The 14,945-nt window shown below is 43.1% G+C and overlaps 1 protein-coding gene across 1 annotated transcript in view; it reads left to right on the top strand.

Annotated features, from left to right (window-relative positions):
• Positions 1–14,945, top strand: part of COL4A1 (collagen type IV alpha 1 chain) — a 145,851-nt gene that overhangs the window by 84,234 nt on the left and 46,672 nt on the right. Inside the window, exons 3-17 of the mRNA XM_079902561.1 lie at positions 5,567–5,656; positions 5,761–5,805; positions 6,846–6,890; positions 6,998–7,060; positions 7,537–7,590; positions 7,741–7,767; positions 9,130–9,213; positions 9,300–9,362; positions 10,811–10,846; positions 11,393–11,434; positions 12,658–12,744; positions 13,259–13,285; positions 13,427–13,477; positions 14,581–14,625; positions 14,710–14,763. Coding sequence (XP_079758687.1) covers positions 5,567–5,656; positions 5,761–5,805; positions 6,846–6,890; positions 6,998–7,060; positions 7,537–7,590; positions 7,741–7,767; positions 9,130–9,213; positions 9,300–9,362; positions 10,811–10,846; positions 11,393–11,434; positions 12,658–12,744; positions 13,259–13,285; positions 13,427–13,477; positions 14,581–14,625; positions 14,710–14,763 — 813 coding nt within the window. The remainder of the gene's footprint in view (positions 1–5,566; positions 5,657–5,760; positions 5,806–6,845; positions 6,891–6,997; positions 7,061–7,536; positions 7,591–7,740; positions 7,768–9,129; positions 9,214–9,299; positions 9,363–10,810; positions 10,847–11,392; positions 11,435–12,657; positions 12,745–13,258; positions 13,286–13,426; positions 13,478–14,580; positions 14,626–14,709; positions 14,764–14,945) is intronic.

Below are 14,945 nucleotides of genomic sequence, written 5' to 3'. Positions count from 1 at the left end.
TTGTCTCTAGGTATTTTTTGATTTCCTCTTTGATTTCTTCAGTGATCTCTTGGTTATTTAGTAACGTATTGTTTAGCCTGCATGTGTTTGTGTTTTTTATTTTTTATTCCTTGTGATTGATTTCTAATCTCATAGCGTTGTGGTCAGAAAAGATGCTTGATATGATTTCAATTTTCTTAAATTTACTGAGTCTTGATTTGTGACCCAAGATGTGATCTATCCTGGAGAATGTTCCATGTGCACTTGAGAAGAAAGTGTAATCTGCTGTTTTTGGATGGAATGTTCTATAAATATCAATTAAATCTGTCTGGTCCATTGTGTCATTTAAAGCTTGTGTTTCCTTATTAATTTTCTGTTTGTATGATCTGTCCACTGGTGTAAGTGAGGTGTCCAAGTCCCCCACTATTACTGTGTTACTGTCGATTTCCTCTTTTATAGCTGTTAGCATTTGCCTTATGTATTGAGGTGTTCCTATGTTGGGTGCATATATATTTATAATTGTTATATCTTCTTCTTGGATTGATCCCTTGATCATTATGTAGTGTCCTTTCTTGTCTCTTGTAACATTCTTTATTTTAAAGTCTATTTTATCTGATATGAGTATTGCTACTCCAGCTTTCTTTTGATTTCCATTTGCATGGAATATCTTTTTCCATCCCCTCACTTTCAGTCTGTACGTGTCCCTGGGTCTGAAGTGGGTCTCTTGTAGACAGCACATATATGGGCCTTGTTTTTGTATCCATGCAGCGAGCCTGTGTCTTTTGGTTGGAGCATTTAAATCCATTCATGTTTAAGGTAATTATCGATATGTATGTTCCTATTACCATTTTCTTAATTGTTATGGGTTTGTTTTTGTAGGTCCTTTTCTTCTCTTGTGTTTCCCACTTAGAGAAGTTCCTTTAGCATTTATTGTAGAGCTGGTTTGGTGGTGCTTTTAAGAATTCCCTTACATTTTGCTTCTCTGTAAAGCTTTTGATTTCTCTGTTGAATCTGAATTGCCGGGTAGAATAATGTTGGTTTTAGGTTCTTCCCTTTCGTCACTTTAAATATATCGTGCCACTCCCTTCTGGCTTGTAGAGTTTCTGCTGAGAAGTCAGCTGTTAACCTTATGGGAATTCCCTTGTACGTTATTTGTGTTTTTTTCCTTGCTGCTTTCAATAATTTTTCTTTGTCTTTAATTTTTGTCAGTTTGATTACTATGTGTCTTGGCATGTTTCTCCTTGGGTTTATCCTCCTGGGAGTCTCTGCACTTCCTGGACTTGGGTGGCCATTTCCTTTCCCATGTTAGGGAAGTTTTCAACTATAAGCTCTTCAAATATTTTCTCGGGTCCTTTCTCTCTCTCTTCTCCTTTTGGGACCCTTATAATGCAAATGTTGTTGTGTTTAATGTTGTCCCAGAGGTCTCTTAGGCTCTCTTCATTTCTTTTCATTCTTTTTTTTTTTTTTTATCTGTTCTGTGGCAGTGAATTCCACCATTCTGTCTTCCAGGTCACTTATCTGTTCTTCTGCCTGTTATTCTGTTATTGAGTCCTTCTAGTGTATTTTTCATTTCAGTTATTGTATTATTCATCTCTGTTTGTTTGTTGATTAATTCTTCTAGGTGTTTGTTCTATAATTCTTCTAGGTCTTTGTTAAACATTTCTTGCATCTTCTTGATCTTTGCCTCCATCCTTTTTCTGAGGTCCTGGATCATCTTCACTATCATTATTCTGAATTCTTTTTCGGGAAGGTTGCCTATCTCCACTTCATTTAGCTGTTTTTCTGGGGTTTTATCTTGTTCCTTCCTCTGGTACATAGCCCTCCGCCTTTTCATCTTCTCTATCTTTCCGTGAATGTGGTTTTTGTTCCACAGGCTGCAGGATTGTAGTTCTTCTAGCTTCTTCTGTCTGCCCTCTGGTGGATGAGGCTATCTCGATCATATTATTTTAAAATAATATAAAAATAATTATTATTAATAATAAAATAATAATTATTTTTAAATTATTTGAAAAAATAATTTAATATTTGACTGAAAGATAGTGATCCCATGTTGGCTATTGAAACAAGCATAACAGGCCTCTGACAGTAAGATCTTTGAAGACTGCTTACTCTAGATCTATTTTGTGTTAATTTCAGTTTTTGTTGTTGTTAATGATGTTATCCTATATTATCCTTAGAATCTTCTCACTATTTCGACCTCACCATCCTGAGGGCTTTATTGGTATTTGGATTTTTGACTAAGATGTGAAGGGGACTATATTCTAGCATTGGATTTCCATCATGAACTTGTTTCTACAGGTATTTTAAGAGGAAGGGAAATAATTGGGTATTATAAAAAAAACTCTTTTATTCCCACATTTTATGAATTTTTTTTTAAAAAGATATGCCCTTCTCTAGATAATTGATGTTGCAAAATTTGTAAGTTGCTTCATGCACGAAACTCTATTTCATGCCTAATTTAGAATGGCTGATTTTGATGCCAAGATTATTCTCCATGGCTGTGTTCGTTCGTCTATAGCGTTGTGTTTTTTTCTCCTCAAATTCTGAATTTCATCATTTGAGGATATAGTGATTGTCACTTCCATGGTTGGTATATAAACTTTTTAAAAATTAGTACAGTACACTGCACTGACGTTCAAGAATAAAACCATTAGATGCAGTTGCCTCAAAGCATTTTGGGTAGTATTATACAAGCTTCTTTTTCTCATCTTCCACTTTAAGTTCTTGCTGCTGTGGTAACCGTGGTTGTGGATCTCACTTGGGCTGCCATATCGTCTTGGACCTTGCCTCCAGCACATCACGGGAAAGAGATAAATAAGGGAACCTGTTTCTAGGGGATTTTAACTATGCACATTCAGCCTTGAACCCCAGCGCATGAGTGGCCACAGCTGCGGAGTCTGGCTTAGAAAGGACCGGCATGAAAAGCCTTTGCACGATGTGCCCAGCTGTTTGCTTTTTCCGTAACCCTCGTGGAGATTTGCTGAAAGCTCGGAGGAAGAATTGGGCCCATGTGCAGTGTGTGCTGTTTGCCAGCTAATTGTATAGCTGATTGAATGCTTATCCTGTCTGTTTGCTCTGCTCTGGTGCCCAGAATAGCCTTGGACGGGGTATGGGATATTAGATTATTCATGTGTACTTTTGTCCGAACAAAAGATTAGGAAACTTAAAAAAAAAAAAATGTGCGAGATGGCAAGAGCCGTGTTCACGGGGGCGTCGCTTCCTCTTCAGCTACTTAATTTCAAATCTCTTGGGATATGGAGCTTCCTTAAGTGTTCCGGTGACACTGGGGAAAGAATGTGGGCCTGTGGTGAAAGCCGGGACTGGGAATTCAGATTGCTGAATCCTGTTCCCAGGAGCATGCAGGGGTCAGAGACATGTGACGCGTCCGTGAAACATCAGAATCCCAATTTCCCTATCTGTGAAATGGACATAAAAGGGGCTAAGTCGATGTGGGCGAACTATTTAATATTTGCTGGGAACCAGCTTGCTCTAGTGACCTAGAAGAAACACAGACGGAGGTAGAGGTTGACCTCATTTCTATTTGTGGCTTCAGTGCTGACTCAATGAGAACCTTGTAGAAATCGGCTCATCTGGCTCTGGGTCTCCATGCAGTCAACGATGACACTGAGAATTATAAAATCTTATCTGCACTGGGTCTCCTAGTGATACTGCCGATATTAACTGAATACTAAAATACGACGCCAAACGCGTTAGGAAGCTTTTCTGCTGATGTGCCTTTCGTATTTCCTTCGCATCTCATGCCAGGTTATTTGAGGATACTCAGTTCAGTGTTCACAGTTTTTAGCCAGCGTTTCAATTCTATTTTGGGTAGAATTTTCCCACATCTGAATCAAGGGAGGAGGTTGATATGATGTCAGCGTACAATCCGTCTCCAGCGCCAGGATTTTGTACGTTTGTATCTGCTGTTATTTTAGGTTAAGAATGAATGTATTTAAGTAGCTTTACATTTGAACAAGCCTTGGTCTGAGAATGTTTTTCTTTCCCGGGCCTCAGGGAGGATGAGCCAGTGTTCTGTGTCAAGTCCTATGCTGGGCTCTGGGGAATATTAGCATCTGTTCTTCCTGGTTGATCCCTCGATGCAGCTGGTCCAGAGGGCTGGGCCAAACTGCAGGGCTTAACTTTCTTTACTCCATTTAGTATCTGTTGGTCTCCTCTAGAGTTTGAAATAATCTCTTTCCCATTTATTCACACGCTGTTTCTGGCTTCCTGCCTTTTACACTTCCAATGACTCCCACGATCCGTGGAGGTCCAGTGATTGGAGACTGAAGTTCAGAACCACGTTTCTGCATTTCAGAAAATGCAACAGACGCACAGTTCACCAGCAAGTTCTGGGACTGGCTGAGTGGTTTGGAAAGAAGGATGACTTTGGAAGTTTGGGTTCTGCGTCCTTTCATTTATGCAATGTTGAACAACTTTAAGTCACTTTTGGTAATGTGCTATTTTGGGTGGTAAGTGTTTATGTGATGTAAGGTATAGCTTGTCAGTTTATTTTTTACTTTGAACTAACATAACTGTAGGGAAAGTAAGGAATCCTGTCTGTAATCTCCAACATGTCTTCTGTTTTTGAAAATTGACTAAAGATGCTTAATCTACCCAATTTACCTTGTGAGTTTGCACCGAAGTCCACATACTGTGAAGGGAATAGATTTTCTTGAATTCCTGTCCTGATTTTAGGCTATTTCATACTGGCAAAAAGTGTGGCCGTCTTCCTCAATGTCCTTAATCAGGCCACTGGGTCACTGATGCTTGCAGAGGAAACTGTTTCCAGTATCAAACGGTAACGCCTCACCTCTCCACGTTCTTGTCCCCGTTGTATTTCTTCTTCTTAGTGTCTTGTGCTCACATGGCCTAGATCTCCATTCTCTGACATCCAGCCTGAATTGTCTTTGCCTGTCTCTTCACACATTCATTTTCCTTTCATCCTTCAAGGGCCACCTCAAAGCCAGAATCCAAGCCACGTGTGTGGACCCTAAATAATATTCATTATGTTAAGAATACGTTTTGTTTCTTTTTGCTCCTCGAGGGCAGAGACCGTAATTAAACCTCGAGTCTACCTTTGCAAAAAAAAAACAAACCAGTTTTTTAGGAGATGCTTATGCAAACCCATCGTCAGACTGTTCATTGCACAGAAAAGTCTCAGCATCTTGCCCTGAAACTGCCACCGTGAGCTCTGCCTACACACCTCCTAAAGGGGAGCCTTGACTGATGTCTGCTCACAGAATCTCAGCGCTGTGTCTGCCAGCAGCAAGAAGATTCCACTCATCAAATGAGGTTATAAGCCATTCAGTGAAAAAAAATCCCCAACTATCTGTGATTTTATTTCCCCAACAAATTACTTAGCCTTTAGAATACAGTATATAGAAAGCATTGGACCAGGGATCACACGTGAAACATCCCTGCCCGCAAAAGAGCTAAAAAAGAGCAGAGAGAAGTCTCCGAGATGGGACGTAGGTGGCAGCGTCTCTTTTCAGATGCGCATGGTAGGCTGGTTGCTGGGTGATGCTGAGTGAGGCTGATTTCTCCTTCCACCTGCCCTTGGTCTGACTTGCTCTTTCGTCCTCTGCAGGGAGAAAGAGGTCTCCCAGGGTTACAAGGTGTCATCGGGTTCCCGGGAATGCAAGGACCTGAGGGGCCGCAGGGACCACCAGGACAGAAGGTGAGCTTGGCTGTCGTGGGCGCAGGGGCTTGGGGGAGTGGACTTAAGATGATCTGTGCTGCTTTTGCGACGAGTGGTCATTGTGGCATGTCTGTCTGTTCCAGGGTGACACCGGAGAACCAGGACTGCCAGGAACTAAAGGGACAAGAGTGAGTACGATTGTCATGAAGTTGGTAATGACTGTGGGCGGGATCTGATACAGGGGTGCTTCCGCAGGGAGGGCCCTTTACCCTCCCCACCCCCAGACAGTCCCCAGGGGCATCCTATCCCCTCCTTCCTCTGTGCCCCCCTCCCTCTGCCTCTGTGCTTGGAGCCCAGACAGCGTGTGTCCTGGGCATGAGGGCCCAGGATGGGTGGAACCCGCGTCCTCGACCTCCAGTCCTGCCCCTGGAGCTGCTCACTTCTTGTCCTCTGTACACGTGTTTTCTCTCCTCTCTCCTTCCTCAAGGATTCCTGTAGGCGTATTTAATTGGGGGAGGGGGGATGACACGCCTACAGGTTTTTGAAGAAAGATGTCTTCATTTAATGTGAAAAGTGGTAACGTGTTCAGAGCTGCATTCCTTCTTCCGTCTTCACGGTCTGCTTTCTTTGCTACTCCCGTTCCTGGGACGTGCAAGCAGGGAGACCTTTGAAAGCAGAAAAATAGGAAGACACTGTAAAATGTAAACATTTTAATTCTGTTACTTAGTGGAAAGGGAAGTGTGCCCGGTAACCCGCCTTCCTGGGTCTTTAGGGCAGAAGATAGGGGATAACATTGTAACTGTCTGGGATGGAGAATACCTGGATTTCAGCCAGAAATAACTTGGATTTTCTTCCCTCAATGAACTGATTTATGCCATACACTCTACTTCCCAACTGTTTGAGATTTTAATGTAAATGTATCTATCTATCTATCTATCTACCACCTAGAAATTACAAAGGATGAAATGAGGGCAGAGTTATTTTGTGGATGTGCAGCCTTGAGTTTAGAAGTATTTAATCGTCAGCTTTTGATGATGAAGAGTTGCTACTGAAACGCCAGGCCATCTGGCTACCTGGGCTAGACCCTAAGATGCCTCCCTGTCTGCTTAGGGCCGATGTTCCAAATGTCAATAGTTAGGGTCCGACATCCTCAGCCAGGTGGATGCAAGTGGAAGGAAATGATGTTCTCCCACACTCAATGAAAACGTTTTCATCTCCTTCCTTACAGGGGCCCCCAGGAGCATCTGGTTACCCTGGAAACCCAGGACTTCCTGTATGTATATAAAAGGCACCTCCTTCCTTTATAAGATGTTTGATGTGAGTTATGGCAACATCAGTGATTTTTCTGATTTGGCTACTTGTTCACCTTGTTAATTGCAGGGTATTCCTGGCCAAGATGGTCCTCCGGGTCCCCCAGGTATCCCAGGATGCAACGGGACGAAGGTAAATTTAGAACCGGGAGCCTCCCTGCTTGGTGTGTGTTCATCTAACTTGGCACCTGGAGAAGTCAGGCAAAGTTGTCCCGTGAACACAGTTTTAATTGCCACAGTTGGAAAGTTACTCGTCTTACACCTTTCTTTATTTGGTGAGGAAACACAGTTTTCCCACGTTTAATGTTCAGGAAAGACATCATTGTGCCTTTCTATTTAGTAGACTTTTATTCTAAAATTGCCTTAAACGCTAAATTTCTCACCTATAATCTATTACTAAAGCAAATAAGAAAATGCTATTATTAATTCTTGTCTCTATTAAATTCTCAAATATTATATTTCTTCTATCATGAAGCAGCACTGAGCCATAGAGCTTGTAACAATTTTTAGAAAATGATTTTCACCAACAAATGAAGCATGCCTGAAGAGTAGGATGGGGTAACGGATGGGGGCACGGCCTTTGAGAGTGACTGTCTGCTGTCCCCCCAGGGTGAGAGAGGGCCTCTGGGGCCTCCAGGTTTGCCTGGATTCGCTGGAAATCCCGTGAGTATTGGGCTGTTATGTAAGAATTTCTTCGGTGCTAATTTCTCTCTTCTCATTCCATTGCCTTTCTTTTCCTTTTTTTGCCCTCATATCATAATGCTAATGTTGTTTTGAGAATAACAAAACTGATACCAACTTTTTCTTTCCTAGGGGCCACCAGGGTTGCCGGGAATGAAGGTACGTTATTTTATTTTACTGGATTCATCCCAGGCTCTGTTTAAAACAGATGCCATAAAAGTAACTTTACTTTAAATCACTTTGGTTGATTGATTGCCTAGTAACCTATTTGTCTAAACTCTGCTACATTAAAAGAGTACTTAGGTCCTATACACAGACTTAAATTTTAGAACCTAAAGTTTCAACACTAGGCACAGTTTCTTCATAGGAAATAAGCAGTGATGGGAAGCAGGGTGTGATGGGAAATATTAGTGATGGGATGTGAGTCCCTGATACTCCTCGTCCAGAGCCATGGGTGGGGCTGTCGACAGGACTCTGCAGAGAAACAGAACCAGTAGGACGTGCGTGGAGATGCTTGTGTATTATGTGTGTGCCGTACGCATACAACAGGCACATATAAGGATAGATAGAGTGAGCGAGAGAGGGAGATATAATTAAAATATATAATATATTTTACATATTATATAATACATAATATAATATATTATTGTATATCAATTGCATTGTATGTTGATTTATATGATATAATATATATAATACATAATATATATTATAACATTTAGTTATATTATATACTAATTTAATGATATATTTCAATATATAATATAATTAAAATATATTGAGATAAAATAAATTCCTTATTTTAAGGAGTTACGTGATTGTGGGAGCTGGCAAGTCCACAATCCGTGGGGCAAGGATGCAGGCTGGAGACCCAAGGAAGAGCGATGGTCGGGTTCAAGGGCTGTCTGTAGGCAGAGTCCGCCTTCCTCACGGGAGTCCGTCTTTTTTCTCTTAAGGCCTTCAACCCATGGGGTGGGCCCCCCACCGTGGAAGGTCATCTGCTTTACTTCAAAGCTACTGATTTAAATGTCCATCTTATTTAAAAGTACTTTCACGTCAACCTCAGACTGGTGTGTAACCAAGTATCTGGGTACTGTGGCCCGGGCACGTTGACACCTAAAACATATTCTCACTGCTTTTCCGAACATGATTGTGCTGGGTCTTTTCTTGAAAGATAATCCTTCTGCTGTGAGGACAGCCTGTGGTCACATAGCCTTTGGACCAGAGACCGGGCCCCTGTCTAGAACTCCTCGTGCCTGGGGGCCCGTCCCGTGGAAGCATCGCACATCCTTCCGTTCAGCGGTCTCCACATTCTGCCCTGGTTGCAGCCCCCTAATGCTGATCGTTAAGACATGTGAACCCAGGAGACGGCCGGTCTGTTTATTCCAAGCTTAGACGGAGGCTAAACCCCAGACTTGGGCTGGTTCCACACCAGCAGTGCGTGCCTCTTACGCCGTAGGTTTACATTCTCTTTACATAAATATCAGTATTTGTGACTTTATCTTATTTTTCATCCCTTAGGGGGATCCAGGTGAAATACTTGGCCATATACCAGGGACCCTGTTGAAAGGTGAAAGAGGATTTCCTGGACCCCCAGGAACACCTGTAAGCATTTGCTAAATAATTATGAGCACATGCCGAGTCTCCTCCCGGTTTGCATTTTAATTCTTTTCTTTCTCAATGAATTATAGGGTTCGCCGGGACTGCCAGGGCTGCAAGGTCCTGTTGGCCCCCCGGGATTCACTGGACCACCAGTAAGTTTGGGGGGAATACCCCTCGGAGGCATTCAGAGAACAGCTGTGGTGAGGGGTGAAACATTTACACAGTGGTGATCGCTCTTAATTTGGATGTGAGAATGAGCTTCTATCTTTTTGAAAAATTTTTTATTGGAGTAGGGTTGATTTACAGTGTTGTGTTAGTTTCAGGTGTACAGCAAAGTGAATCAGTTATACATACAAGTATGTATAACTCTTTTTTTTAGATTCTTTTCCCATATAGGCCATTACAGAGTATTGAGTAGAGTTCCCTGTGCTCTACAGTAGGTGCTTATTAGTTGTCTATTTGAGCTTCTATCTGAAGGGGTGTTTGATTGGCACTTATGGTCCACATACCCCCAGAGCTGTGGGAAAAGGATGCTAATGGTACCTCATGCCGAGACATCCCACAGGGACAACATGTTGATTTTTCGTGGGGCTGCGTGGATGTGAGCGCATCCTGTGAGGAGGGGATTCAGAGATGGGCGAGGCAGGCCCTGCCCTGGACCTTCCCTTGTGGTAATGCAGTCACAGCAGAGGGCCTGCTCTGTTGGGGGCTGTGGCCCCAGACCAGGCTGTGAAGAAGCTGCAGTGTCTCTGGGACAGAGACTAGAAACTGAGCATCAGAGAGAACCTCCCAGGAAGCTCTGCTCTGACATCAGCCGTCCCTCGCAGCTGATAACCCTGAGGATGAGGGTGGCATCAGCCCCTTCTACTCGCACATTTTTGGGGGCACAAGAGACTTAATATTAACAGCACTTACTTGTCGAGCGCCGCGTTTACTAGGAATGAATGATGTGCCTGGGTTTGCCATCCCCACTCTAGCCTGCCTGAGAGCCCTTGAGAGATTTTCAGGCTTTCTTTTTAAATTTACTCTTTTTTTAGGCTTCAAATCCAGCAATTCTTCTATCCATTCCTGCAAGATGTAACCTCTTTTATATTCTTGTAACGGCCTCGTTTTCATGAGGAAAGAATGACTAGTTTCTCCTTTTTAACGATTATAGAATGCATTCTGAAATTTTGTTGCAAACACAGGAATTTGGGGGACTTCATACCATCTACCCGCTTAAAGAATTCATTCAACTTTTAAAGAGCGGCAGCAGTTTTCAAAGTGGACTAACGTTTCCACACTAGAAACGCTAAGGCTTGTCAAGGGTTTAGCTGGTTTCATCCACCGTCTGATAGCCCAGCAGATGCTCAGATCAGTGCATTCCACAGGCCAACCCCTAAGATTCTGAAGGGTTTCCATTCCTGTTAATAATTGTCCGGAACTAATTTCTGGTTACTTTCAAAGTTTAACAGTTCTATAGCACAGGAAAAATATTTAAATATTTAACAAATAAATTATCACCTTAACCATGATATCTGAAGATAACGTCAGTACAGAAAAGCATTTAAAACTTACCAGGGTTGTGAACTATATTTAATTAAAATGCTCTTTCCTACAGGGTCCCCCAGGCCCTCCTGGCCCTCCAGGTGAAAAGGTAAAGATTATTTTTCATTTGTCTTTCTTTGACATTGGTATAAGACTACCGTGAAATTTCTGTAACTCGTTTTTTACATCTCTTTAAAAAGTTTTGGAAAAAAAAAAGTTTTGGGAAATTATAATTTCTTTATCTGTCTATATATTTATCATCTGTCTATTCACCTATCCATCAATCTATCTAACCTATCACTTAATCTACTGATCTGTTGATCTGTCAGTCTGTTGATCTATTGATCCTTCCTTCCATCCATCCATTAGTTATGGAATCATTGATCTTCTCCTTAGTTTTTTAAAGCCAGAGTCTAAAAATCTTAAACTTTTTAAAAAAGGTTTTTATAGGATTCTTTTTCAATAATACTTAAAAAAAACCTTTTTATAGACATTGAATACAACATGACCACAACTTTCTTGAAAGGATTATGTCATTGGGAGACGAAGTTATCGCCTTAAATGTACCGTCTTGTTGCATTTCACGTCATGTTTGTTACATGATTTTGAACAAAGTAAACCATGCTAATAACAGATTCTACTTCTTAATCAACAGGGGCAAATGGGCTTGAGTTTTCAAGGGCCAAAAGGTGACAAGGTGAGCGCTGTTTGCTTTGGGGAGTTTTCTTGGTTAAAATCCCAGTTCTAAGCATGATCAGGTTTCTGCCTCTGGACCTCCTCTTGCACGCTCATAACCATGGATACCCTTCTCGGAATGTTCTTGAGTTTGTTAGTGTTTTCCCTGAAGGCAAGGCTAGAATTCCCTAAGGTGACTCTACGTGGGATCTGACCCACAGATGCCGGTGCAGTGAGGCCATTTATCCCACTTCTCTGTTCATACATTCAATCAAAATGTGCTCAGGCCTGGACTTCATTATAAAAAGGTCAAATTTAGGACCTGTCTGTTCGTAGCATAACCATTATATCAAGCCCTGTGAAGACGAAAGCCATCGTACCAGAGATGGGGGGAAAGGACCTTGGAGGCAGGAATGCACAGGCCAGAGCAGGCAGCCCCCTCCTGCTGAGAAAGGATGAGAGGCCGGCAGTGGGTCCCTGATGCTCTGGGGAGCTCTCCACCCCTTTCCCTGGACCCGACCCACGGAACGGACACCAAGTGGCCATCCTTGGAATTGCGGCTGCACCTGGCCCAGGGCCCAGGCGCTCAAGCCGGTGTAGACGACTGCCAAGTGTAGTGGAGGTCCGGGCAGAGTGGGTGAGCGCTGGCTTCCTCTTCCCACCCCAGATTTCCACCCAGTCTTTTCATAAACCTCACAGTAAAGTGATTCTGCAGTTGATGCAGTTGAAGTTTTTGGACCTCCTTCGTTGTGTGATGGCTGGGGTTCCTGTATTTCCTGTTGTATCCAGCAGTTAGGATTCTGAGGAAGAGACCCCCGATGCTTCTTTTTGGTTTACGGAAAGAGACCTCCTTTCTTCCCAGGCGTTACTAGGCGGCTGGTGTGCCTTTCCTCCATGCCATCAAATGTGACAGACCAGCATATGTGTCCCGGCGTGTATACATGTGCTGTCTGTCTCCAGGCGTGGTCTGTACATATATGCACACGTCCATCTGTCCTACAGATGTTCAAGTTCCGTTGTTTTGGGGTGACCCCTGAACGGGAAAGCCTCCTCCTGGCTTTATATCCTTAGTGGACCATCTTCCTTCTGAAACTTAATTTTCTGCTGAGGCAAGGACAGGCTGGAACAGAGTACAATCACATTTTCAAACCAGATGTTCTCTTCTGGGCTTTTCCCTCCTCTGCATTTCTCTTCCCTGTATAATTACCTTTATGCCTAATTAATCCCAAATGTTTGCATCAACAGGGTGATCAAGGGGTCAGTGGGCCCCCAGGAGTCCCAGGACAAGCTCAAGTTCGAGAGAAAGGAGAGTATGCTGCAAAAGGAGAGAAGGTGGGACAGACTTTGTCCAGTGAATGCCGGCTTCCTAACTGTGGACAGATTCCAAGGCATAAAGAGAGACTGGGTCAAAATTCAGTTTCTCTGGTTATATTCACCCTGACCTGAAAATGGGTTTTTATAGACCACCCATCCCATAAAAAGTGAGCTTCCTGAGGGCAGAGGCAGCTGGACCTGGGTTGGAGCGAGACTAGTTTGAGGCTGATCCTCTGTGTGAGGGTTTCTTAAATGCACCAAGGTTGGGAGGGGACGGCTGGGACACAGGAGGGAGAGAGCTGAGGGTGGAAGGAGGCTGCAGTTGCTGTGGGTCAGACGTATTAACTCTGCCCTTCTTACATCCATAATCCAGTTGATGGCAGGAAGTGGATGCTGCAGGCCAATGTGAATTTCTTGGTTACTATATCAGGAAAAGGTGTTTTTTTCCCTTTTACCTGTTCCACGTAGCATATAAAAACTGATATAGCCACTAGACAGTGCTAATCTTTCTCTCTTTTGAAACTTATTTTAGGGCCAAAAAGGTGAACCTGGATTTCAGGTAAGGACTGAAATCTTGTTTATCATTATCATTTTGTGGAAAAGACTGTAATGTGTTCCACCTTCAGTGGAATGCTTACTTAATTTAATAGTTTATTTAAATATACGAATGACTCTAACTCTTGCTCTTTTTGTCTTTTAGGGGATGCCAGGGATTGGAGAGAAAGGTGAACCCGGAAAACCAGGACCCCGAGTAAGTGCTTTCAAAAGTCCTGTAGAGAATGGACTTGAGGACACGGGGAGGGGGAAGGGTAAGCTGGGCGAAGTGAGAGAGTGGCATGGACATATATACACTACCAAATGTAAAATAGGTAGCTAGTGGGAAGCAGCCGCATAGCACAGGGAGATCAGCTCGGTGCTTTGTGACCACCTAGAGGGGTGGGATAGGGAGGGTGGGAGGGAGACGCAAGAGGAAGGGGATATGGGGATATATGTATACATATAGCTGATTCACTTTGTTACACAGCAGAAGCTAATGCACCATTGTAAAGCAATTATACTCCAATAGACATGTTTAAAAAACAAAGTCCTCTTATTCCTGATGTGAAATCATTTCTCCTGCATTCCTAGAATCACAGGTTCATAGGAGCATAGACTGAAAGAGACTGTAGGGGTCTTTCCTCTGCTGAAGAGCCTTTCTGAAGCCCTGGGAGCAGGAATAAGGAGGTGGTCACCGTTAGAAAGGCCCCCCAGGATGGCTGAGGGAGGAATCAGATGATTCCTCCGCCCCCCCACCAGACAGTGCCCCCTGCCGGCCCCTCACTGAAAGCCAGCTGTCTGCCTGCTCAGAGCACCAGGCACCCTTCCCGGCCGCCTCCCAAGCTCGCTGGGAGCTCTGTCCAGAGCCCAGATGCTCAGGTGCCTCTAGAGCCCTGAGTGCAGTGACAGGAGACCCACCCACCTCCAGTAGCTGAGGCAGTTCAGTTTCTACCCTGAAACGATGCATGGAAACTTCTGTTAAAGTGAATCAGTGCTGTACCGTCTGCCAAATACTCACTTGCCGACAAGAAAACTTCTCTGGTGTAGACTCGGCTGCCAGATGTAATGATGTCTTAGAAGAGTTGGAGCTAATCAACCTCCAATTTTTTAAATATTGAAAAGTCTCCTTCTATTGTTGTAACTCTTTTAGTTCATAGTTATTCAATGTATCTTCCATGATTTGCTACTGTAGCATGGCCAACTCACCCAGAGGAGTCATACCGCATAGTAACTTGTATTTGATTCAGACCCTTGGTGTTAGAGCACGCTTATTATTATTATCTATGCACTACTAACATTTAAATCTTTATTGTACAGGGAAAACCAGGAAAAGATGGTGAAAAAGGAGAAAAAGGGAGTCTAGTAAGTATTTCTCTGTGGTTTTGTAAAAGCAAAGTTGTTACCCTCACTTACTGATGATCGCTGTTGCTTTCTGTTCCATTTTAGGGGTTTCCGGGGGATTCGGGGTACCCAGGACTCCCAGGCCGAGAGGGTTTAAAGGTAAGTGGTGACCCTACTTTGAATCTTTGCCTTCATTTTGTTCAACCTAGAGGTTTTTTCTAGAAAAAAGGACCAGGCACTCAAAGAATACAGCTTACGTATGCTCCATGTGAGGAAAAACACAACCTAGTGGTTCTGTTTTGTGCATAAATTTTCAAAGAAAAAAATATAAAACGTTTCAC

The sequence above is a fragment of the Stenella coeruleoalba genome, assembly GCF_951394435.1.
Source record: "Stenella coeruleoalba genome assembly, chromosome: 18".
Taxonomy (NCBI): Eukaryota; Metazoa; Chordata; class Mammalia; order Artiodactyla; family Delphinidae; genus Stenella; species Stenella coeruleoalba.
The sequence above is the reverse complement of the archived record's forward strand: the minus strand, read 5'-3'. Positions and strand labels throughout refer to the sequence as shown.